Source organism: Mastacembelus armatus, chromosome 15 (genome assembly GCF_900324485.2).
Source record: "Mastacembelus armatus chromosome 15, fMasArm1.2, whole genome shotgun sequence".
Lineage (NCBI taxonomy): Eukaryota > Metazoa > Chordata > Actinopteri > Synbranchiformes > Mastacembelidae > Mastacembelus > Mastacembelus armatus.
In genome coordinates, this window is record NC_046647.1 from 22,393,809 (window position 1) to 22,419,638 (window position 25,830).

General features: G+C 46.9%; 1 protein-coding gene across 2 annotated transcripts in view; it reads right to left on the reverse strand.

Moving 5' to 3' along the window:
* LOC113131730 (spectrin beta chain, non-erythrocytic 1) overlaps positions 1-25,830 on the reverse strand; it is a 73,574-nt gene that overhangs the window by 17,030 nt on the left and 30,714 nt on the right. For both annotated transcript variants that reach the window (XM_026309318.1, XM_026309320.1), the window contains 23 exons: positions 13,247-13,398; positions 10,275-10,448; positions 9,311-9,402; positions 9,093-9,173; positions 7,968-8,083; positions 7,763-7,875; positions 7,482-7,669; positions 6,158-6,275; positions 5,800-5,958; positions 5,246-5,341; positions 4,698-4,904; positions 4,416-4,569; positions 4,186-4,337; positions 3,801-4,019; positions 3,598-3,678; positions 3,266-3,472; positions 2,855-3,066; positions 2,436-2,573; positions 1,949-2,069; positions 1,645-1,860; positions 1,083-1,502; positions 369-571; positions 91-181 (listed from right to left, as the gene is read on the reverse strand). In XM_026309318.1, coding sequence (XP_026165103.1) covers positions 91-181; positions 369-571; positions 1,083-1,502; positions 1,645-1,860; positions 1,949-2,069; positions 2,436-2,573; positions 2,855-3,066; positions 3,266-3,472; positions 3,598-3,678; positions 3,801-4,019; positions 4,186-4,337; positions 4,416-4,569; positions 4,698-4,904; positions 5,246-5,341; positions 5,800-5,958; positions 6,158-6,275; positions 7,482-7,669; positions 7,763-7,875; positions 7,968-8,083; positions 9,093-9,173; positions 9,311-9,402; positions 10,275-10,448; positions 13,247-13,398 — 3,710 coding nt within the window. The remainder of the gene's footprint in view (positions 1-90; positions 182-368; positions 572-1,082; positions 1,503-1,644; positions 1,861-1,948; positions 2,070-2,435; positions 2,574-2,854; positions 3,067-3,265; positions 3,473-3,597; positions 3,679-3,800; positions 4,020-4,185; positions 4,338-4,415; positions 4,570-4,697; positions 4,905-5,245; positions 5,342-5,799; positions 5,959-6,157; positions 6,276-7,481; positions 7,670-7,762; positions 7,876-7,967; positions 8,084-9,092; positions 9,174-9,310; positions 9,403-10,274; positions 10,449-13,246; positions 13,399-25,830) is intronic.

The window sequence follows — 25,830 nt, forward strand, 5'->3', positions numbered from 1 at the left end:
GGAAATCACCTCAGCTAATCACCACTTACACCAACACCTGTCAAATCCTGGTCTCTGTACTCCTCACAGGACTGAAGCCCCCCCTGTTACCTCCTGGCAGTCCTGCAGGAACTTCTGCAGGTCTCTGTTGTCCTTCAGCCTCGTCAGCAGGTCGCTGGCAGCTGCTCGGTTCTTCTTGTGTCTGCACAACAATTATCAGCATTTTAATGGTCAGTCCTGAGACCCGCCTCGACTTTTAAAGTAGAACTTATTTCTTCTCTGATCAAGAACCTTGTTTCTCCCCCTTTCCCTTTTTTTCCAGAGAACATAACCAAAGCATGGCTGCAACACCAACACAACTAAGAGCACACATTCAGTATGGTGGTTACCTCTGGTCGATGGAGTCCACCTTCTCCTGGATGCGCTCAGCGTTGATGTTGCCATCGGCCACCAGGCGGCGGCCGGCGTCCACCACGCCGCTGATCTTCTCCTCGTTGGCGTCCATGGTGGTCATGAAGTCCTCCTGCTTCTTGATGGCAGCCTCAGCTCCCTCCAGAGTTGTGGGCATCTCAGTGTGAGCCAGGACGTACTCCTGAAAGACGACCACACAATCAGCTGCCTGCCAGGCTTCAACCTCCTGCCCCTTCTTTGTGTTTAACGTTGGACAGTATGATATGAAACTGTACAGACATGCAGCTGTAATGAAGCCCTGCTACCACTTGATGGCAGCCTCTGAACCCTCAGAGGGAGGGCAGAGATCCAGTCTTGGTGTGTGTGGAGGTAAGAACTGAAGGTCTGTGCAGTGTATATATCTATGATATGTGCTAATGTCAGGAAAACAACAGGCAGCAGTTTATTCCATAAACTCAGTAGCTAATAAAAACACATCAGCTCCATGTGTGTCCAGTCCAGAACCAGGTGCAGGGTGTGTCTGATGTTCGTCACAGATCAACACTTTTACATTTTTACTTCTGCTCCTGTCAAACATCAACGTTTCATCATAAAGAATTGAATGAGAATCATGTCGTGGATCTTTTCGTCTATGATGCGTGTGTTTTCCTGCAGCTTCACAGAAACTGAAAGTGCAGGTGTGGTGACGTCACCTGGTTGTTGAGGAAGGCCTCGGCCTGCTTGGTGTCCCTGAGGAACAGCTGGTAAGCGTGGGACTGGGACAGCAGGTTCTGTCGGTTCTCCCACATCTTGTGCAGCTCGTTCCAGCCGGTGTCGAGCGCCTGGAGCCGCTGTCGCAGGAACATGTACTGTGCGTCCGTCTGGCCCTGCGTCACCATCTCGCCCATGTCCCGCATCTTCTGGTAGTCCTCCTCATAGTTGCGGATCTCGTTCTTGATGCCCTCGTGCTGAGCCAGCAGTTTCTCGGCCTCGGCCATCGTGTTGGGCATGTCCTCGGAGGCGATGACCGTCTGAGTGCGCGACAGCCACGACTGGAAGTCATCGAGGTCGCGCAGGAACTGCTGCAGCTTGCTGGCCTCGCCCAGGGACTCCTCCCGGTTCTTCATGGTGTCCTGTGCACAGGGATAGAAAAGTGCTGCTTGTTTCTTTTCCCGAGTTAAAGACATTTAGACAGAGACAACACTGAGCACTCAATTTGGTAAAAATGACTTTATATAAGCTCCTGATCTTCTATTGCGACGGATCTCCTCCTACCTTCATCTCGTCCCAGACGCCGGTGATCTCAGCCAGTCGTCCTTTGATGGCCTCGGACTGCTCCGGGTGTTCGGAGGCCAAGCGCTCCGCTTCTTTCCCCAGGTCGCCCAGCTTGTCTTCGATGGCGTCCAGGTCTCGCTCCATCCCCGTCAGCTTCCTCTGGAGAGCCATGACGCCCGCCAGGTCGTTCCCCAGCTCCTGAGTCGACTCGATCACCTGAACACAGAGACAGGCGGAGCTGCAGTAAACCAGTAGCTGTGCAGCCAGTAAAGTACAGTATAAATGACCTTTGTCCTGCTGGTACCTTGGTCTTCTCTTTGATCCAGGACTTGGTCTCGTTACACTCCAGGTGGTAATTCTGGACTCCCAGAGCTGAGTTCAGACTGTCCTTTTTCTGGTCCACCAGGTCTCTGAACTGGCTCCACCTGGAGGAACAGAAGGAGGTGCCATCAGCATGAGGACTAACCAGGTGGGTTACCTGCTCCACTCACTGCTTAGCTTGAATTGGTTTCATTTCACCTGTTCAATCACAGGATGTTCACCTGATTCATCTCATCCCTTCAATCCCAGTTTCTTATTTCAAGTTTTAATCAGTTAATCAGTAATCCCAGGTTTAATCTGGATTATCTGTATTTTACTCTAAATCCCACTAACCTGATCACCTGGTTTACCTTATTCTTAATTCTGTGTGTTCACATGTTCAGCTTTACTTTATAATCACATATTAGATGTTGGTCTGAAGCTAGTTCCCCCTATTATAACACATCCCAGTCTAATCCCAGTTAGATCACCTGGTGTTGAGTTTGTCCTGCTGGGCCTTGATCTCCTTCTCACTGGGATGTCCGCTGTGGAGCAGCTGCCTGGCCACCTGGTTCACCACTGCAACCCGGGACGCCTGGCTGTTCATCTCCGGCTCCAAACTCTCGAACCTGGATGGAGACGCAGACGTTACAAACCAGGACGAACATCGACTCTAACACTGTGACCCGAGCCCGACTGTGTGCAGCTCCTGGGTCAGTTGGACCTGACAAGTATCAAGACTATTGTCTGGGCGGCACCTTTCAGAGAAACATGGATTTACTCCAGTATTTCTGTTCATTGCTGCCCATCCTGTAAGGATTTAATGCAGCTACATTTAAAAGTATTGTCTGAGGGGAAATTCTCATTTCCTTCATAAGCTCAGAGTGAACTCCTGGTTCCTGGTCCTTACCGGTGCTGGACCACCTCCAGGTCCTCCAGTTTCTCGGGGATCTCCATGCTGTTGAGCCACTGCTCCTTCTCGTCGACCCACACCTCGCAGGAGTCGGCTTCGCTCAGCATCTTGTAGAGCGCCAGAGCGTCCTGCAGCGCCTGCTTCCTGAGCCGTGTCAGCTCCGCCACCTCCTTATAACGCTCCTCGATACCCGCCAGCCGGCTCTGAACCTGCAAACACAAGACCAGCCGGAACCAATGAATGGACCTCAGGCCCCTTCAGCTTAAAAACTTTCACTTCGACTTTATTGCACTTTGCAATTCCACTTCATTGTGGAAATGAAAACTCTTCATCCTCTCCTCATTTCCCAGCACCCCACAGATTCAGGTCTTCAGACCGTGCAGGGGTCACTGCTGAGTCACAGTTTACCTCCTCGGAGTCGGCCTTCTCCGGCGGCAGCGTGCGCGACTGTTCGTGCAGAGCGTCGATGACGGGCCGGTAGCTGCCGATCTCCTCAGCCACATCCTTATGTTTCTTCACCAGGGCCTGGGTGGAGAACTCGTCGTGGCCGACGTCGACGCTGGAGACGATCCGCAGCACGTCCAGCATCCACGTGTCGATGTCGTCGGCATCGGCCTGCAGGGTCGAGTCAAATATCAGGAATCACAAATCTGATTTAAGATGGACGTGGAAAGTGACACTTGTGCCTTTAAATCTAATCACAGTGAGAAGCTGTGAAAACTGCGCGCAGGTGTTTTTACCTGGAACTGGTGCAGGTTGCAGGCCTCCTGCAGTCGAGCTTTCCGGACAGCAGAGAGACGCTCCAGAGCCGCCCACTGCTCCTGCAGTGCAGAGAGAGGAGGCAGCAGATTATAAACTGCTTCAACTGAACTGAAACTTCTTCTGTGCACTCACTCGGAGCAAACACGAACAGTTTGACCGTGGAGGTCCAGGTGCAGCCTACCTGGATGTCCTGGATTCGTTCTTTAATCTTGTCGGAACCAAAGTGGTTGTTGGCCACCAGCTCCTCGCCCTGTTTGATGGTCTGCTGCAGGTGGGCGGCCCGCCCGGTCATCTCGTCTTCGAAGGCTTTGTGCTGACTCAGCAGTCGCAACGCGCCCGTCAGATCCTTCCCATAATCCTCGGAGGACAGGATCTGCTCCTTCTCCCTGATCCATCCCTCCTACAAACCACAGACATGTCAGGCCTTGGTTACACAACTCTAGAACCATCTCGGTTCAACCTGCCTCGACTGTGTTGAACAGAAGTAAAAGCAGTTTGGCAGCGAACTGAAAGGAGAGAGGCTGATCCTTCAGCTGTGAATTAATAACTAAAGTTATTATAATGACCTCCTCTGCCATCTCCCAGAAGAACTTCCAGAGGCGGCGGGACTCCTCGAGGCGAGCGCGCCGCTCGGCCGCCAGCTGGCTCAGCTCCTGGTAACAGAACTCCATGTGAGCGATGCGATCCCTGATGATCTGAGGATCACAGGGCTTATAACCTGAAGAGGAAGAAGAGGAACCATTATTGTCCTGTTCTTCGCTTCCGCCATCGGAGAACTGTCCTCTGCTGGACTCACCCTCGCTGTCGCTGGCGAACTTCTGGGCGTTGCTGTTGACGTTTCGGACTCGGTCGGCCTGGATGGCGATGTCGGCCTCCACCAGAGCGTGTTTCTGCAGCAGGTCCTCCACACCCAGCAGGTGTTTCCCATAATCCTGAGAGAGCAGCAGCATCTGCAGAGACAGAGACACGGGTCAAAGGTCAAACATAGTGCCACATCAGGAACAAATAATCTGAGGAAAGTCCAAGTGATCAAAGGTTAAGATCCATCCTGATTGGCTGCTGCCTCCCCCCCTTGTACCTTCATCTCATCCATCCAGTCCATGATGTAGAGCATCTCCTGGAAGACTCTCTGCAGACCCAGGTTCAGCTCCAGCCTCAGCCTGCGGGCCTTCAGCAGCTCCAGCAGGTACTCCCACAGCCGGATCACATTGTCCTTCCTCGCCGTGATGCGTTTGATGTCATGGTAACTCTCCGCCTCCAGCTCCTTCGCCACGGCAACCACCGCCTGCATCAGTCAGAGGGAGGAGGAGACCGAGCAGAGGGAGGAATGAATGGACAACAGAAGACAGATTTCTTTAGGCTGCGACACTGAAACAGGCACATTTTAACTGAGACTTGGTAAAAACATGACGCAAAGATAAACTGAAACATGGAGACACCAAAAAAAAACGCTCTGGGGCTGGTACCACGTTTCTGTTGAGACTTTAAAGGTCCAGAGGTTTAATTTCTATCCTGTTGTTCAGCACCTCCTCATGGTTCAGACCAGTCTGAGCAACAGACAAACTTATTGGATTAGAAACAAAGACCATCCATCTCATCTACTTCGTCATATTTCCCAGCACTGACCTGAACTCGCTCCTCATAGGCTGCGATGTCTGTTTCTATGGCTTCGTGTTTCTTAGTCGCAGCTTCGACGGCCTGGAGGTCAAATCCAAAGTTATCCTGGAGGACGACAGAGGAAGGAAACGAGGAGTTAGTAAAGGAAGCATATTGAAGGAAAAGGAAAGTAAACAAGTTGACAAAAGACAAAAGAAGAAGAGAGAAGAGGGTAAACAACAAAGAAAGGAGACATGAAAGTCCATATGGTGAGGAAGTAGGACAGAAAACAAGGAGAGGAAAGAGGAAAGGACACAAGGAGAAGAGAGAGGAAAGGTAACAAGGGAAGGAGTTAGGAAAGGAAAAAAGAAAGGAACAATAAAAGCAGAGTGGACAGTGAAGGAGAAGAACATATTGATCCATTATTATGATTATTACTTTTATTTATGGCCTAGAAATAAAAATCAATGTGAAAAAGATGGTTTTTTTAAACTCAGTTTCACTTGGTGACCACCAGGGGGCAGTGTTTTGTTCCCCTACAGGGACAGTGTCGTCATCAAACCCTTGAATGTGTGACCCCCTACCTGAGAGACCAGCCTCTGGTTCTCGCTCAGCCACGTCTCCCTCATGGCGGCTTTGCGGTCGAAGCGTCGGGCGAGCTGCTCCAGCTTCTCCTGACGAATCAGCTCCGTCCTGAGTGCCAGCTCCCGCTCGTGCTCCGCCTTCTCCAGACGCTCCCACGCCTAAAAGACACACACACACACACACACACACACACACACACACGTACGTTAGCGATTAAAGCACAACATGGATCACAGTGACAGTAATGCCTCCACGCTCCATCAATAACCTCATCAGGTTGTTGAAGGATTTTAGCAGGTTGGTGCCGTTTCCTGCAGCTGATTGGTTAAATGATGACATCACCACAGGTGTAGTTACCTTGTTGATGTCAGAGATGAGTTTGCCCTCACGGGGCATGTACACCTTCTGGTTGTTGGCTCTCATCTTGCTCTGGATGGTGAAGAGAAGAACCTCCAGGTTTCCCTTTTCTGTGAACCTACACACACACACACGCATGCACGCACACACGCACGCACACACGCACGCACGCACACACACACACACACACACACATCAGAGAATTAACAGGTGCACTGCACTTTCATTAAAAAAATAGCTTCATATGTGTCTTTGTATTTTTAAGATAATTCAGAAATAAACATGGATTTTATTTTTGACAGGAAACTATTGTAGCTACATTTTTTGCAGCAGATGCCTAGAAGTATTTAAAATATAAAGAAACACCCTGTTCTCTTACAAAAATCCAACTAAACGAAACATTTTAAGTTTGTGTTGCTGCAGAGCTGCAGCTGTGTCTCAGTCAGAAAGTCAAACAGGATAAACCAGAGGTTTGTTTGAACTGAAAAACATCTGTGGATGTTTTCTGTGAAATTTTACACTTTTCCAAACTCATAGGTTTGATGAAAGTCACATGTCAGTCAGCTCTGAAACAACAAAAACTAAAGTCATGTTTTCATTATTTATTTCTGCAGCTGTTTGTCCACCAGATCTGCTCCTTCCAGGAAAATTCCTGTCGCGGCTCAGAGTCTGTTTTCTTGTTTGTGTGTAGGAGAAAAACTGTGGTTTAACACAGAAACAGCTCCAGACTGATGAGCAGCAAACTGTGACTTTGTTATTTTCACTGGGCTTCTGTTTATTTGGTTTCTGACTTAAACAGACTTAAATTTTCACTCGTATGTGTCCAGCAACAGAAGTGGTCATTTGGCACGAGGACATTGGTGCAGCACAGAAAGGAGGTTAGCTTAACACATTGTTGTGATTAGAAGCAGCTGAATTCACCGTTAAAGATTTGAGCTTGCGGTGAACCAACGGATGTGCACACAGCTGCCACTGGGTTAATGTGACACTGAAGAAAATGTAAAAACATGCAGATTGTCAGGCCAGTTCTGCAGAGGGAGACGTGTCTTTGTTCTGCGATTCCTGAGCAGACATTTCTAAGTAGAGGTAAGTGTAAGTCACCATGAATCTGAAAATACGTGTGGACTGTGTGTGTGTGTGTGTGTGTGTGTGTGTGAGAGGGTGTGTGTGTGAGGGTGTGTGTGTGAGGGTGTGTGTGAGTGAGAGAGTCGATCAGCCTGAGAAAGTCCCTGCTGACAGCTGTACCTGTCTCCCACCTGACCCGGCATCGCTGCCACACCACAGGGGAAAAGGTTCAGTTAAGCAGGATTGGGATAATACTGACTTTGGAGGTTTCTCCACGGTGCGGTAGGTGTTGAAGGCCTGAAGCTGCTGCTGGACTCCCACCAGAGAGTTGGCGAACTTCCTGTTGTTGAGGATGATGATGGTCTGTTCGATCCACTCCAGCAGGTCGGACGCCAGAGACTCGTACTTCTCGATCATCTTCTCTGTCTCGATGGCGTTGTCCAGAACCTGGGACACAACGGATGAAAGGTGTTTTAAAAAAAACACACCAGAATGGTCCTTTAAGGCCTGAGGAGCCGGGTTAGGGAGCTGGTTTGTCACCTTTCCGATCCTCTTCCCCTCCACCTTCAGCGCCTTCATCTTGGAGAAATAGTGATAGTAGGTCACCACGTAGGTGATGATGGACTTCTCGTCGGGGTGGTCCACGCTGATGTCTGCACAAAACGCACACACAAAACAAAGATCAGCATGCACGGCGCACTTCCTGATCAATCATGTGACCCCGCGGCCGCGTGTCGGCGCTCACCCTCGGGGTCCAGCAGCTTGGTGAGCCCCAGGTGCTGCTCGGCCAGGTTGAAGGCATTCTGCAGGTTGTAGTGAGCGTTCGATTTCTTCAACTTGTCGAAGTCGATCAGGTCCGGTCTGAGAAGAACAGGAAGGAGAAACAAAAAATGAAAACATGCAGCTTGATTTTACAATGAGACGTTTATTTGCAGCCTGAGTTTGTGTCTTTGTTGTGAGTTGAGTTGTGTGTGTTTGTGCATGGAAAATACTAAAGTGGCACGTGAGGGGAAAACAACAGGGCGCCAAAATAATGAGTGAATGTTCCACATGACAGATAATCAGTGGGCTGAGGTGGTTTGTTGAGTCTCAGAAAATGAAGACATTCCTGCCTGTATCTTCCTGAGTATCTTCATTATTCGGTCAGTGTGCACACAGGGACGGGGAAGTCTTAATGTCGGAGGTTTGCAGGAGGCAGTCTGCTGACTGGTCAGCTGAGACCCTGAAACACTCGGCACAGTGTTTGGTGTGATGTGTAGACGATGTGGTTTCGGTCTGGATTCCTAAGGATCTTTATTTACACAGTGTTGTTGTTTATTTTCAGATTGTTGTCGCTGAACTCATGGAGATCGTCTGTTTCAGGGAAGTGCAGCAGGTTTTTCTCTGGAAGGTTAAATTTCACATGTGGTTTTCTCTGCTGCAGGTTCAGTCTGTGCAGATGAATCGGGTTCTAAACACTGATGATTAGTCCAAATGTAGTTTTCAGGATTTCTGCAGACTTGATCTTTTCACAGAACGTAATTCAGGATCAGACCTGCTGTCAAAGAATGAAATATCTACAATAGACTACAAGACTATAATCGACCTGACCGGAACCAATGCATGGGTTATCGAACAGGCCTATGAGGGACGGGTCCAGGAGCCCCTGTTAGTGTTTCCTGTTTAGAAGGGTAAACTAATCACAACGAGACAAAACAACAGGAGAGAGATGGAAAACAAGAACAGAGACGCATCAGCCTCAGCCTGACAGAAACAGAAATATTACTAACGTGACCCCAAAGAGACAAAATCAACGTAAGACATGAAGAACAACCACAGAGAGACCGTTAGCCTCCCGCTAGTCAACAAGGACCCTGTGTGCCGATCCCACCTGTGTTTGTGGATCAGGGCGTTGAAGGCCATCCCGTCCCTCCAGCTGGTGGTGAAGTTGTGGATGTTGACGTTCGGATACCTGGACAGGCAGAGGGACACGCAGCTCATAACACGTTCCTAATGAGCTTCATTAACAGCTTTCACTGCAAACATGTTCGTCCGCTTCAGGGAGGGATGATGGGAAATGTAGTTTCAAACTGATCCGTAGACTCTTACCCTGCAGTCTTCATCTGACACCAGAGCAGCAGAGCGTCTTTGGCCGACTTCTTCTCCTTGTTGTCCTCCGTCTCCACACTGATGTCCTGGATCTGAGACACACACACACACACACACACACACACACACACACACACACACACACACACACACACACACACACACACACACACACACACACACACACACACACACACACACACCCCGTTAGTGCCGCCATGATGGATGTTAGTTGGTTAGAAACCAACCTGTTTACTGGGAATATTAATGATCTTTGTGTTAGCAATAAAAAAAAAAAAAAAAACAGTGAACGCAGCATTAGATGTAAACATGACCAGCAGAGTCGTTTCCATTAATCCCTGATCAGACTCACAGGACAATCAAAAACATCGTCTGTAAAAAAAAAACAAAAAACGTCTTTTCTAAATCAGACGTCTTTACCGTCCCAACAGTCTTTGTCCTCTCCGTCCAAACGTGTCACCGCTTTACAGACGATGTCTAAAAATATCTGTTTTATAAAAACGCTGCAGCCACAGAGAAATCTCACCTTCATTGATTGAAGTCTGACAGAAACATCAACCACATCTGAGGCACAAACCAGGAACATCAACTCCTCCAAAGCAGCCACCACACACTCTGTCGTCCATTTCCCCCTCGTCCCTCCACACGGGCTTTTAAACCACTGAAAAGAGTTTTTTAATCCCTGCGGCTTATAAATCCAAATCCTTTCCACCCAACTGTTCACTGGCAGCGGTGGTGACGTCATTGCCCGAGTGACCCAACAGTAAAAACTGTTACCGATGTGGTTTTAGGATCTAAGAGGTCTTCAGACGACACAAACTCATTTGTGGATTTCATGTTGCTGCAACACCCTTTCACCTGGAACCAGAAGGTGATGGACCACATGGCCCACAGCACCAGTGCAGCTGGGACTTAGTAGGGCCACCGTGTGCCGGACTCTTACCTGGAAGCGGAGGATGATGGTCCAGATGAGGCCCAGGGTCAGACGGTGGTTTCCATCCACGATGTCGTGGGAGCCCATGTTCTCCAGGTGAACCCTCTGCTCCTTGAGGAACTGCAGAGCCTTGTCCACGTTCTCCAGACAGTGGATCCTCATCCGACCCTTGGTGGGTTTGGGCTGAAACAAACACGAACTCAGATTATTTTCAACTTTCAAAAACCAGCAGCTGCTTCATGCTGCCATTATCTTTTACTCTAAGGGTCCTGCTGGGTCTCAAAAGACCGTAAGAGCAGAGTGTCCCATATTTCACAACCTGTGGCTCCACTTTGACCAAGGTAAGAAAACGAAAAACGCTTCACTGATAAAATACTCCTGACGTTAAGATTCGCTGCCAGAGGACCTGGGATTTTTTATTGCTTTTTTTTTTGTCCCTCCAGCTGGAATGACTTTGCATCTCGTTGATAAACTGCAGCAGAAAACAATCGCTCACAGTTTTCAGTCTGGAACTATATAAGTCAAAGCACGTTCATGTTAATAAACTACAATAAAGCAAACGTGCCAGCTGTCAGCAGAGCGTCCACCCCAACAACACTCTAGTCGCACAAACACCAGTCAGTGAGTCACTGGTCTGGACTCAGACCAGGGATATTCTGGACTGTTGCTTGCACAAATCTAAAATACCACGCAGAGTCAGTCCATCAACACGGTGCTGCTGGGGACGGACTTTCCACCATCAGCTTCCTGGGTTTAGATTTAACTATGGTGCAGGTGGGGGCTTCCCATTGCCTGATTTCTGGAAACCTTTACTCCCACAGCAGCCTGACCACTTTGATGATGTCTGGCCCGGAGCAACGACAGCACCCTCTCATTTGGCTCTCAGATTCTTCTGCTGCTTCTGGAGGCGTTTTGGCTCCATGTAAACCCTCAAAGTTACTCAATCACTTCTTTCACAACTGCAACAGCCTCCACTCTGCCCCCCACTGCTCGTCCCTCCGTCCAGCCTGCTCACCACTTCACCATCACCCTTTCACCCTTTATTCCTCTCTTTCCCCCCCACTTCCTCCTCAAAGACATGCCAGAGATTCCCTGGATCTCTGCCCCGACCGGACACACAAAGCTGTAAAAAAACCACAGTATAATACAGGACAGGGAATAACGTAACTGTAGAGTCATCAGAAAGTAGATGAAAATTGTAATTCCTGGCCGTTTGCTCTCTGTGCGCTTGGCAGGTTGTGAAAAGGCCGGATGAGAGCAGAGCGGAGGGAGAAGAGTCGGGAGTCGAGGAGGCTGCACAGACGGCCAAGAAGACGAAGAGAGAAAAATAAGACGGAAAGAAAAGAGTTTGGCTTGTCACACTGAAAGTCACAAGGTGGGGGCTGAAACCGGGACTGTCTGGGCGAGTTTGAATGACCCTCAGAGTTCAGTGAGTCTGAGTCAGTAAGAAACAGAACTCATCACCGTACACACCTTGAATTCGTGATCAAAGTTGCATGAAAGCATCTACCACCAGAATATAAACCTCACGATGAGACACTGAATGAACTCCGCTGCTCAGAATCTGTTCTGGGTGTTTCTAACGAGGCCTGAAAACTTTAACTGGCCCAGAAAACCACAGCTTCTTATTTTCATCACAGCGTCTCATGAACACGCAGCTGGGTCAGTACCTCTGGGAGTATTCATGAACTTATTCATCCGCACTTTTACTATATTTGCTTTAATGCATCTTGTGCTGACATTTTAATTTTAAAACATACATTTACTTAGATCTCATACTTTACAAGAGTACAAATCTGAGGTACTTGCTGGAATATTCATCCAGACAACAGTAAAACAGGGACCAGTTTACTGCACAGAGTACTTCTACTTTGATACTTTAAGTAGGATTTGAAGTGAAGGTGAGTAGACCAGGGGCGACTGGACTATCAGGACCTCAGGCTCTCTGCCCTCGTCTCCATCACTTTGCTCCTCTCTCCTCAGCCAACTTAACATCCAGTCACAGAATCTATGATCTACTAAGCAGCATGAATTGATCCATATTGATTTATATCGTTATTCCTAATGGAATATTAGTCAGGTGGTGTCAATGTGACCTCACTTTCTCACCTGAACCTGGTTGTTTTCTTTGAAAAATGAAAAAATAAATCATATATCCGTCTATGGCAGAACAGATTTCCAGATATTGAGGGTTTGGTTAATAAATAAATTCCCTGTGTAGCTGTATAGTGTGTTTCATGTGCAGCAAATTATAAAACAAGTTTGCAAAATTAAAATCTGACATTAGTTAATAATGGGCCTAATGATTCATTATCAGTATCATTTTTAGGGGTGCAGAGATGAAAGTTGGGTGGTGCCTGAGCTAAAACTGCCCCTGGAGTAGAGAGCAGAAGGAAAGCACGGTGACACGAGGTTAATGATTATAGGAGCCATAAACGTTGATATTTCATGTGCAGGGAAACTGAGCAAACAGCCAGATAAGACGAGTGGGAGTGCAGAGACGCCCGGCAGCTGTTAGTGTGCAGCCAGGGAGGGACGCTCACTGCTGGAGAGCAGCCCTGAGCTCAACGTGATTTACCAGAGGAAGGAATTTTCCTGTTGAAGCCTTTATTAATGAACAACGTGACCCCTGTGACCTCCGTGACCTCTGTGGACCCACTAAATAACATTTGTTTCACTGTCATAGTGTCTTTGAGAAAAGAAAAAATAGCTGAGCTGGAATGATCAAACTTTAGACTGGGCCTCATTTAGCTGGTTGTAAAGTGATTTTGCTGACGGCTTGAATAGAAATATGTCGTTGAAGAACGACCATAGAGTCATTTGCACAGATGGATCTGAACTGAAATCAGCTCATTCCAGTTCTCTGAAAATGACACGTGTGCAGTCTGAAGGCTGAAGCTGCTAAATGTTCAGGTCCTGCTGCTGCAGACTTCAGGTACACACCTGCTCAGGCCACTCCCCTCCTCACACCTTTTACCCACCAGTCTCTCCCCAGACAGGACCTCCAGCAGCTTGATGAGCATGCGTCCGTCCCTCAGGTCCATGTAGAGGTCGGTGATCCGGCAGGAAACTCTGGACAGGTGAGAGTTCACCCACTTAGTGAAGGTCTTCTTCTGCACCGCCTCACGCTCATCTGGACCAGACACACACACACACACACACACACACACACACACACACACACACAAACAAACAGGGATGAGAGGTCGGTGCAAAACAAACTGTATCAGAGAACAAGTGTGACTCCTCGACGAGGGAGAACGAGGAGGAGACGCATGTGACGCGACTGAAAAGGACCCTGAGCTTTGTTTGGGACAGTTTGTACAGTCCTGTAGGTTTGTTCTCTCTGTATGTGCGTTCTCAGCATCCATAGGCTCATTGTTCCTGGAAGTGTGTGTGTGTGTGTGTGTGTGTGTGTGTTAGAGAGAGGTTTCCTGTGTCTGACAGAATAATTCACTGTAAATATTATTAAATATTACAGATGAGCTGCAGTGTGACAGTAGACACCTGCTGCCTGCAACACAACATAGTTTATTTCCCTCATAGTTAACACACACACACACACACACACTGCAGTGATTTCTGCCCCATTGTTGTTTTTTTTCCTGCATCAGATTTACAACAAAGTCAAAGCAGCAGATTCAGTGTCTCTTTATGAATTGTAGCCAGAGGTCAAAGGTCACAGCTGGTCTATAACCAAAACTCTCCAGACACAGAAGAATCAGACTGTGCTAAACCTGAGCCACTGAAAAAGAAAATGCAAACTAACTAAAACCCGTCACAGAAGGAAAACCGTCAAACCGTAGGAACAATCCAGAAGCAGAGAACTTTAGATAAACAACGTTAGACGGTCGTGTGACTGCAGTTAGAAAATCCTGTGCACGGTGGATAGGACATCAGGAGTTACATTTGGGTTTCACCGTTTCACTGAAACATTAAACTTGGGCCGACACTGGTGCTTGTCGGCCAGATAAAACAAACCTTCCTTATTAAGGCTGGAGCTGATGCTGCCAGAGGAGACAGGAGCATGAATGATTCACAGGAAGCTCCTCGTTAATGAGCAGAGAAGCTACAGTTACTGCTGCTCAGCTCGGCTTCGACGTGAGCAGCGTCTGGGGTTTTCTTCTTCTCATAACTAAACTAAATGAGAATATGTTGACATGTTGACATGCACAACATGGACCACACACACACACACACACACACACAGTCAGGACAGGAAACACACACACAGCACTGATAAGAACTCATGACTGTTTTATACATGTAAACAAACATTCATACAAATTCATGCCCGTCAGAGCGTGTGTGTGTGTGTGTGTGTGTGTGTGTGTGTGTGTGTGTTAGCGTGAGGACAATAGCTTCAGTGTGGACTGGCCTTCAGCAGTTTTATCAGCACAAACACTGTGGAGACTTTCTGTTATCAGGCTGGAGCGGCTGGAAATATGTGGAGGAGTCGCGGCGTCTACGATCGCTAGGTTCTCCACAGGCAGAACAACACGGACGCTGCTGGGTTCTATGGAGAGATGTTCTTTAAGGCTGCAGTGACGGAGAATGAAAACTGTAATTGGACAGCTGAATGTTATTAAATGAAAAGAAAAGCTAAAGCAGAAACTGTTAAAGTCAGTAGAAGCTGAAGTTTATCGTTCATTATTCTGGTCTGTCCTTAAACCATCCATCATCTGTACCCCCTTAGTCCTTAACCAGGGTCCCAGGGACCTGCTGGAGCCTATCCCAGCTCTCTTTGGGTGAAAGGCAGGGGTCCACCCTGGACAGGTCCCCAGTCCATCACAGGGCCACATAGAGACAAACAACCTCACACACTCACACTCACTCCTATGGGCAATTTAGAGTCACCAATCAACCTGACATACATGTTTTTGGACTGTGGGAGGAAACCAGAGGACCTGGAGAAAACCCACACAAGCACAGGGAGAACATGCAGACTCCACACAGAAAGGCCCATAAAGATGGATCCCAAAAGCATCAGGCTTCAGAGCTGAGGCTCCTGTCACAGGAGGCAGGTCAGAAAACACAGGTCTACAAGCAGCCACATCCAGTTCTGTTGCTTAAGTTCAGGCTGCATGTCCTTTGTCTTCTCCACCACCTGAGACGACTGGAAAGGTGAGGACGTTCATCAGCCCACTAGTTGAGACCGTGTTTACGGAGGGAACACTAGCAAACGAAAAGTCAAAAGACTCTGGGTTTGAGTAACAACTTTAAGTGATGGAGGTTTTCGATCTTACAGAGGGAAAGATGGACTGATTCCTCTGTGTGTGTGTGTGTGTGTGTGTTGGCTGCCCACACTGCTGGTCTGAAAAGCTGTGTGCTGTGGGAAGTGATCGTCTATATCTTCATGCTTCCCCCTGCATTTTCTGCACACAGGCCAAAGTGTCGCAATCACACTAGTTTGCCTGTGTGTGTGTGTGTGTGTGTGTGTGTGTGTGTGTGTGTTGGGGCTTCCCCTTCATGTGCTGAAAAAGAAGCAGATGCTCGTCACAGCAGGAAAATGTGTTTACACTCAAAGACACTGCCGACTACACCCATGGAGCAAATGTTCGTAGTGTGTGTGTGTGTGTGTGTGTGTGTTCGTGCGGGCACTGGGGCTGAAACAGGGTCTCTCCTACTGCCACACTAAAGTCATGACAAACTCTTTTTTTGTCATCTTCCCCAGAATTATGAGAAACACAACTCGGAGCTTTTGCCCAGAAACAGTAACTTCCTGTTACTGACATGTCTGATCTGTGGGCTGGAACCACGAAGGCCCGTATTTATCTCTACTCATCACAGTAGAAAATCACTTGTATGTGGCCAAAGATCCTTCAGCCTTTTCCTCACTGTCTCCTGAGTTGGGGAACGATTCTCATCTCTGCTCAGGAGCTCCTGCTGAGACCTGCTGGACTAATGTTCACTGATAAATAACATGATAAATATGTTCTGGTCACCCGGGAGGAGGCCCCGGGGAAGACCCAGGACACACTAGAGGGACTATGTCTCTCCAGCGTGTCCTGGGAACGCCTTGGTGTCCCCCCGGAAGAGCTGGAGGAAGTGTCCAGGGAAGAGGAAGTCTGGGTATCCCTGCTTAGGTTACTGCCCCCACGACCTGGCCCCGGATAAGCAGAAGAAGATGGATGGATATGTTCTGATGCAAAATGCAAAAGGAGGCGTGTCTGTCCACATAAAGAGACGGGGCCATGCAGCTATGACACTGATGATGCTGTCGCAACCAAAACAAGATACAATCACACAAATTCAGGCTTCACCAACCCAGATCTGACCCAGATCTGACCCAGACTGATCAGTTTATGGGTCCAGCTCTGATCCCACTACACTTCTTGTTTTTTTCATTTTGAGACTGTTTGCACTTTCAGTTTGATCCGTTTACTCAGTTTGAGGAAAGTCCCACAAGTTTTGGCTGAGAGGTTCAACTGCAACAAGGCAGTGAGTTCGTGTCTGTGCAGGTTGTTTTATAACAGACTGAACCCAAACCAAGGCTCAGGGGAATATCGACGTTTAGGGGCCGACGCTGACGTTTATCGGTACTTCAGCTTTTAATAAGAGGCTGAATCAGGACTTGGCCTCTGGAGCTGCAGCTGAAGTTTAATGCACAACATTTCCAGGCGACTGTTAGCGGGTAAATAAAGTGGTTTGACCTGCTAATGCTAAGCTACACACACACACACACACACACACACACACACACACACACACACACACACACACACACACACACACACAAGCAGAATTCAATGTCAGTGGCTTCAATTAGCTGTTGGGGCTTTATGGAGTCTGCTGAATCTACAAGACACAGCAGAGCGAAGAGTGGTCGATGAGGTGTCTCTGTGGGTCAATAACACACACACACACACACACACACACACGATTACAGGACGACCTTAACCTGAGCCTAAGGAAACACAAACACACACACACACACGAGAAACCAGAACCCGAGGGAAGGAATGTGCAGCCTGACCATCATGTGAGCTGCATCACTGTTGTAGCATCGTGTGAATGTATCACTCCTGTTCACCACAGAGAACAATTGTGATGCATCATGGGAAGTCAAGGTCGCAACGTGACAAAAATTCACAAAGTTCAAAATCAGCTCGGCTTCTATTTCCTGTCTCGATGCTCGGACACTAAAGACGCTGCTCAAACATACTGCGGATCTTTAAGTCCCAAAACGCCTCAAAGCTGCAAACGATCGCTGATGTTCTAAATAAAGGAAAGACGTGATGGAGAAAGGGATGGAAGCAGGGAACATGGGAGGAATAGGAAGCAGGTGAAGGAGAGAACAAGAGCAAGAGGGAAGGAAAAGACAAGAAAAAGGTTAGGAAGGAAAAGTAAAGAAGAAGAAAGGAAGAAACTGAATCAATGTGCAAGGAAACGGACCAAGAGAGGAAAGGAACTGGAAAAGGTGGAAAAGAAAAGAAAAACAGGGAAAAGAAATGAAAAAAGAAAGGAAAGAAAAAGGGGAGGATACAAGAAAAGAAGAGAATTAACCAGAATCCAGCTGTTTCCAACCCAGAGACCCTGCACTTCTGCCCTGAGATATAAGGTCGGGGTCAAGACTCCAGACACAGGAGGGGGGACGGGTCCACAGCTCAGGATGAAACCCCCCAAGGAGCCTCAGACACTAGAGATGGAATATTTAATCAAACACACCAAGACATCAGTCCACAGCTGCATCCCCCTGAACACACACACACACACACACACACACACACACACACACACACACACACACACACACACACACACAGTGTGATTCAGAACACAAATAAATCTTTAATGTGTTATCATCCAGAACAGGACGACACACACACACCCATCCTTACAGTGTGTGTGTGTGTGTGTGTGTGTGCGCGCGCGCGCACATGTACACAGTGTTAGTCATTGCAAAAGGCAAAAGGAAACAGTAAAACTAACTGCTCAGACATTTCCTGAAAATCCCCTCTCCCACGCGCACCCACACCCACACACACACCCACACACCCACACACCCACACACCCACACACACACCCACACACACACACACACACACACACACACACACACACACACACACACACACACACACACACACACACACACACACACACACACCTATGTATCTTACAGGTGCAGATAAAACAAGAGAAGCAACACAAACCAAGAAGGACAAAGACTAAAGACGAAGACACATCATGTAAAAAAAATCTGAGCTGTAAAAGCAGAAGCATCAAAAACGTACACGTCATCTACACAACCTCAGTGTTTCAGTTTCCAGGTGTGCATGCAGGTATGAATGTAAATGATGTGTGAGAAACACAGAAATGTTCACAGCATTTAGGCCTCCGAGCCTGCAGGGGGCGCTGCACTAAACGACGGCAGCGGCATCTTTATGAGGACATGAGTCTAATTTGTTAATGAAATGGAGAAACACAAACAGATGCATGTTCCATAATAATGTGAACAGGCCTGTAGTTACTTAAACAACAGGAATGTGATTATAGTGACCAGAGGACAGGACCTGTACCCTCAAATCTACAAGTTTTATTTTTGTAGTCAAGATGTGCTTAACTGAAGAACAAAAACTAAACCGAAGATTTTTTGATTTAATTAAAAACAAGTATCAGTAAACTAATATAACTAACCAGTGCTGCTCAAACACCATCGACCTACAATGACAGAAATCAGCTTTGGGAAAAATGTGTTGACCCATGAAGGGGGCGGGGCTTACGACCTATACAGCAACCAGCCTGTTTACAGTCTGTGGGGCGAGATTCACCTTTTTCTTTGACATTTGTCAAAAAAGTGAAAACAACAAATATTTGAGTCCAGTCGCGTCGATCAGAGATTTCCCTGCTTCTCTTAGTCGGTTATCATTCTCAGCTCATTCGCTCTGGGATTCAAATAAAACAAAAAACCGAGATGTGAAAACTTTGAGAACAGGACGACACTGTGACTCTGTCACTCTGTGACGTCGTACGAATTTTAGACATTTGTTAGTTTTATAGAATTAACAATAAATGATGTGGAGATGAACCAATGAAAGGAAGAACTGTTGGTTGCAGCTCTGGTCAAGACTGTGGACTGTGTGTGTGTGTGTGTGTGTGTGTGTGTGTGTGTGTGTGTGTGTGTGTGTGTGTGTGTGTGTGTGTGTGTTACATATCAAACATCTGTTTCCACTCACTCACACACACACACACAAATGCACACAAACGCACACAGGACTCTGTTCACTCTCCCATGTCTGTGGTGTGTTTCCAAATCCAGCCCAGTTTTGGGCCATTCATGATGGATCACATGACACTAACCAAACACACACACACACACACACACACACACACATTACATTCCTGATCTCCCACAGGAGGAGCAGGGAGGCCGCTGAATACTACCATCACTGTGTGTGTGTGTGTGTGTGTGTGTGTGTGTGTGTGTGTACTCCACACAGCTTCATATCACTGAAACACTACGTTCATTTCATAGTGACTGAAGAAAGTCGTCACACAACTTAGAATTAAACTGATCACTGTAAAAATATTGATCCAGCTCATTCACACACGAGTTTGTTCATAACAATACGAGTGTCTGTTCGACCACAGCATCATTTTGTCATTTCAGTCATATCTGACTGTATCACAGTCCCACACACACACACTCATGACATCAGTCATTACAACAGGCTGCTTCTCTTATGCTGCTGTAACTGCACTCTGTGTCTAATCCTGTTCTCTAAAGACAGAAGGCTTTGCAGAGGCTTCAGAGACCAGTCCCAGGGTGGAGCTGAGTTAAGGCTAACCTGCAGGGCAATGATGACTGAAGGTAAGAAACAAACAGGCTGAACTAAATCCACACACAAAACCTGGACCATCCTATTCCTGTGTATTTTTCTCACTGAGCTGCAGCCTGACAGCAGGAGACTGGACTGATCCTTTCAGCCAATCAGAGCACACGATACTGAGCCTGTCGAAGTCTCAGCCAATCACAGTGAGCTTTGAAATATGAGAGCAGGGTCTAAATGAATGGATGTGAATGAAACACTGTTTGCTGTGCAGACAGTGCCGCAGTGTTTGAGAGCGTGAACAGGCGAGCATTGAGCTGACTGACTGATGATCAGACTGTTAAACTGACTGGAGCCATATGTCCTGTTCGGGTTTCTGGATCCAGCCCAGGTCGGTTCTGTCACCTGCTGCAGCTAAGGTTCAGGTCTCTGGGTGCTCATGATTCAAACGACACGACATGTGGACTGTGCACCAAGTTAATCCTGATCCAAAGTCACCATGTAAACATCAATCTGTCTGAACCTGAGGTCTGGGTCCGATCAGAACCAGCTGAATTAGCTGTGATCAGCTACCACTGGACTCATCTGATACCGAAGAAAAGCTAAACACCTGATGAGACGATGAGACGAGATACATTCAGGTAGTCCTGCAGTGGAAGGAAAAAGTTGTCAGTAGTCGTCAGCAACGGTCCAGTTCGTGCTGGTTAGTATTTCTTCACACTGGACATCAAACATAACGTGACGTCCTTAGGAATTAAACTAAAAATATGGACGTCATGTCTGTGTGTGGACATTTGACTTAGGACTGACGCCTGTGAAACAAATCCTCACATCCTCATGGCATCAAAGTGAACCACACAGGAATTCCCACTAAGGAGTCTGGATCGGGAGAAGCTGGATCCTGACTGGACTGACCCAACAGGACTGGACCTTTGGTTAAAGTGGCTCATTGTTGCTGTTTCTTAAACTAAGGCACAAGTTGTCAAACGGGCTCAGGCTGAAGCTTTTGGATCCACGTCTATTTGTGATTTACACTGAATAAACACAAGACACGATTCAAGATTTCGGGAGTGTTGGTGGCCTGCTGCTGCCTCGACAGCTGAATAAAGCCTCCATGCCTTCCTCCTTCCTCCTCCTCACGCTGCTTCGTCCAAACTCGTCAACAAACAAACAGGCTTTTCCTGCATCGCCGTCAAGAGAAAAACCAGAGTTCATTTACAAATCTGCCCGTTTCAGGAAACTGCACTCATCACGCTCACTTCCCCACAGTGTTTGCTCACTGGTGGATGACTTGAATTCCTCAGTGCTGAGAAAAGAGCTTCTCCGTGGGCGTGTGGGTGTCACGGTAATGCTAATGAAACCGGACCACAGTGCCACAGAAATGCAGCGCATCGTTGCCTAATGACTCCTCCAGTATCATTCTACAGCTGCATGTCAGGATCTGTCAAAGCCACAGCCAGACCTCACACACTCACTGTGACAGCCAGTGAATTTACCAGTCATGACATAATGTTAACGCCGACTCCGGCCTGGGCTCTGAATATACTTAACACCACGGCACAGACTGTAGGACAGGCTCTGACTGAGCACTAACCTGGATGGATCAACTGTGCAAGCAGTTTCACCTGACGAAGTGTCCACAAGGCACCAAAACCAGTTACACTCCTTAGTGAACAGCAGAGATTTATGTGCAATTAAAAGCTCCGCGATGGAGGAGAAATTATTGTGGTTCAATCTGTGTTTCCACAGAGCTCACACCACTTTATAATGAATGATTGTGTTAGAAATGAGTCGGGACTCAAAAGTTCAACTTCAGAAATGGTGTTCAGGTTTGTTTACATTCAGGAAACCCCAGCTCCTCAAGACGTTTTACAGAATTGTGAGTCTGGTGTCACATCAGGACTTTAAAACTGTGCACAGGAAGAAAGTCTGGCACAGCCTGAATCCACAAAACACAGCAGAACAACAAATTCACACTGAGCCGTGCAGAAGGTTTAGATACCTATGACACAACAGCATCAGGTCCAGGACTGATCCCAGGTTCACTGTGCCGGACAACAAGCCCATAAAGAAACAAGAGGCAAGACCAAGCTGGAGTCCTGCAGCAGATGGTCTGCACAGATCTGGGCTCTGTGGGGGTCAGATCAGATCCTTTACTGCACTTTGTATCAAGGTAACTGACAAATGGAAAAAATATTCTTGTAATTTATATTAAAATCATCCCCAGTGTATTTTTACTGCCTAAAACCTTTGCACAGTGGAAACGTCCTGGCCTGAAACACTGAGTCTTTGTCTGATGTGGATCAGATCACGTAAAAACTGAGATATTACAATTATATGTTTAGATTCACAGCCTGTGTTCTCAGTTTCAACCTTTATAAGGCTTCACTCAGCATGTGGTCAGGTCACACAGGTGTGTGAAACCCACAGGAAAGCAGATGTAACCCCTGTGCTTTCATTTAAAAATAACTCTTTTCTACCTCAACACACACACACACACACAATTTTTTAATTTATTCCTAATTTTACTTTGTTAGATAATTTCTCCTCTTCCTCTCTCTTGGCTCTGATATGCCCCACCCCCCCTCAGCTGTTGTGAGCATGCTCAGTGGAGCGTTCCTATCAAAGAGCCTTTTCATCCTGCAGCTCTGCATGTGGACCAGTCGGCATGATAACAGTTACTCATGTCACCTTCGGCACAAACGCTCAACAATGACACTGTTCTTTTTCTCTCTCTCTCTCTCTCTCTCTCTGTGTGTGTGTAACTGATGCTGCTCGCTCGACCTCAGGTGAAGCTTTGTGAAGTGGGGTCAAAGCAGAAAAGTCACCACAGTCCCACGACATCTCAGGTCTGATTTCCATCTGGAAATTCATCTTTAAAACGCCCAGGACGGGTCTGGACTCAAGAACATGCTCTAAAGTTCTTTATCTCCCAAACAGCCAGTGAGAAAATTGGGAAATGAGGAAAATGCAAAAACAGAAAAAAAAAACAAAGAAAACCACACAGAAAACCATTCCTCGATGGAAACTGCCAAGTTAATACAAAATAAACAAATTAACCCGTGATAAAGAGGACAATCAGTAATGTTATGATATATGGAGGCTAAGAATGGAGAAATGAACTAACTGCAGTTTAATGATGGACCTGCAGAATCCCACCTTACAGGCCCCACCTGGACAGAACCCGACACTGGTGCAGGGTGAAGGATGTGCGGGTTTAACTGGGACAAGATGCCTCCTTTAATTTCACTAAGAGGCTGCAGGGAGGGAGGGAGGATGATGAGGACGAAGACAGACGCCGTGCAGAAGCTCATGAAACATTGATGAGGTGAAGGGAGCAGATAAACACCTTCAGACAAAGAGACAAAGAGCGAGGGACAGCAGCACGGTGTGGACATTTCTGCTTCTTACACACTGTGTCAGACACACCCCTCCCCGCCGCTAATCCTCAGAGCCCAGGGGCTCCCAAACCAACAAGCCGCCTCCTGATTGGCTGGCTTGGGACAACAGAGGAGGAGAGGGGGATGATGGGAGCACAGAGGCATGATGGGTTTTGCTTTGTGAGCACGGCTGTGTGTGCTGGATCTCACAGGAAGGTTCAGCAGCCAATCACTTACTGAGGCTTCTCTCCCACCAATTCATATTAACATCACAGTCCATAAAGCAAATTTCAAAATAAAAGCCTGAAACAAAAGATCCACGGAATCAGAAGCTTTCAATTATGTGACATTAAAGCTATTGATTTATTGATTTATGTCCAGTACACATATAGGCTGTCAATCTAATCATTCAGCTCACCATCATTTATTCATCCATTTTCAGAAGCCTCTATCTGCCCATTCCTCCTTCCACCTGTCGGCTTTTCATCCATTTCTACCCCTCTAGCATCCACCAATTGATTTGTTTGAGTAGGTCCTATTATTTATGCATAGATCCATTCTTCCATTTCTCCACCTGTCAGTCCATCTATCTTTCTAGTTCTGCACCATCCATCCATCCGTTTAACCAACCTCTCTACTGCCATCTACTCATCCATCCCACCAATCGATAATCCATTTATCCATTATTCTATCTGTCTATCCATCCATTTATCTGCCCATTATCTTTCAGTTTATCAGTCAACCTTCTATCCCTCCATCCACTTTAAGGAAAGACCCAAGGATCCATCTCATTCACATCCATCTGTATCCCACCCACATATCCATTGATCTGTCCATTTATCCACTAGTACATCGTTTTATCCATCAACCCATCATCCTCGTGTCTACACAACTAACAACTGACCTGTAACAGGTGTTTTCTGGGAAATGTAGTCCAGACGTACCACAGGAGAGAATGACACCAGAACAAATAGGTCCTTCATTTTTACTGGACTCAAACTGTTCCCTGAGTGGCTGCTCTGGCTTCAGTCAGCTCTCTATAGAAATCTCCCATGAGCCCGTTCAGTTGGTAATTTCATAGATTCCTTCCGTAATTGCTTTTGTTTCTAAACGAGGATGTTTGCTGCTCCTCAGCTCGCTTCAAGCTGTTCACAGAGCAATAATCGGCACTTCCATCTCTGCCGCCCTACTAGGAACTGAAGCTGAACTCACTGAGGATGTGACGCACGGATTCATATATTCTCCTCATCCTACTCATCTGTCACAGGCTTATCTGCTCTGAATCTAAAGGGCTTCAGAGTTTCATAAACAGCAGCCAGGACTTCTTTGACGATCCTCAGAGGTTTGTGGATTCTGCAGGAAAACACTAAACTCCATCTGAATTTCACAGCGACGCTTTGATCTGATTTGCACAGATTTCTGCTGCACTGTGACAAACTGTAAGCAAAACCTGCTCATGCAAATAAAACTGAACATCACGTTATTTAAGATAATGCACCGACCAAAGCTGAAGAGCGTCCTCAGGAAAACGACTCCAACATTATCACCTGACGTGTTTCATGGTGTTGTTTAGAGATGTTTTGTGATTGGTCACATCTGACTGAATAAATTAGAGCATTATTTAATAATACAGTAAATAAGATGAAATTATCCCTTTGAGTCTTGAAGATGTTTGACATTTATCCACAAGGTTTCTCATCATCATCATCATCACCTTTATACATTTAACTAGTTCAATGATTAAGAACCTTGTCTGATATTGTTCTGCACCTTGTTCTGCAGCGAGGTCAGGAAAATCAAAAATAGTTCCACAGGGAAACGTATTCAGTCCCTCAGTGATTTGATGTGACCCTGCTCTTACAAACTAAAAGACTGAAAGTTGCTTCCTGGTTTTGCAGAAATGACTGAGCAATAACTGCAGAGGTGAGAGAATCTGAATGAAGTATTGTTGATGAGATATTGATTAGACAAATGAATAACTCACTCCTGTTAATAACACTGAGGTGACTAACTAACTAACTGGACATTTCTCAGTAAGCCGCCGCCCCGCTGATGGATCAGACGCCTGGTTGACGGCTCGCTGCTCACATCACAACTATCTGGGACAATCTGGGAGTGGGAGCTGATTGAGACACAGCTCTGAACAGCAGCAGCCCCAGAGCAGCGCCTGTTGTGAATCAGGGTGCGGCTCAGATACAGCCACAGTTTGCTGAGATAAGGTCAGAGCTGCTGACTCATTTGCACATTCACACACTGCAGTGATTTCCCTTAATTTAACTTTCACCTGCATTAAACAAAGCCCAAAGACAAAGTTGTCAAAACCTTTCACTTCTCAAATGCTCATAAGATACTATTTACTATTTCCACCTATTTTTTCTGACTTTGATGACTCTTAAACTTATTATTGATCAT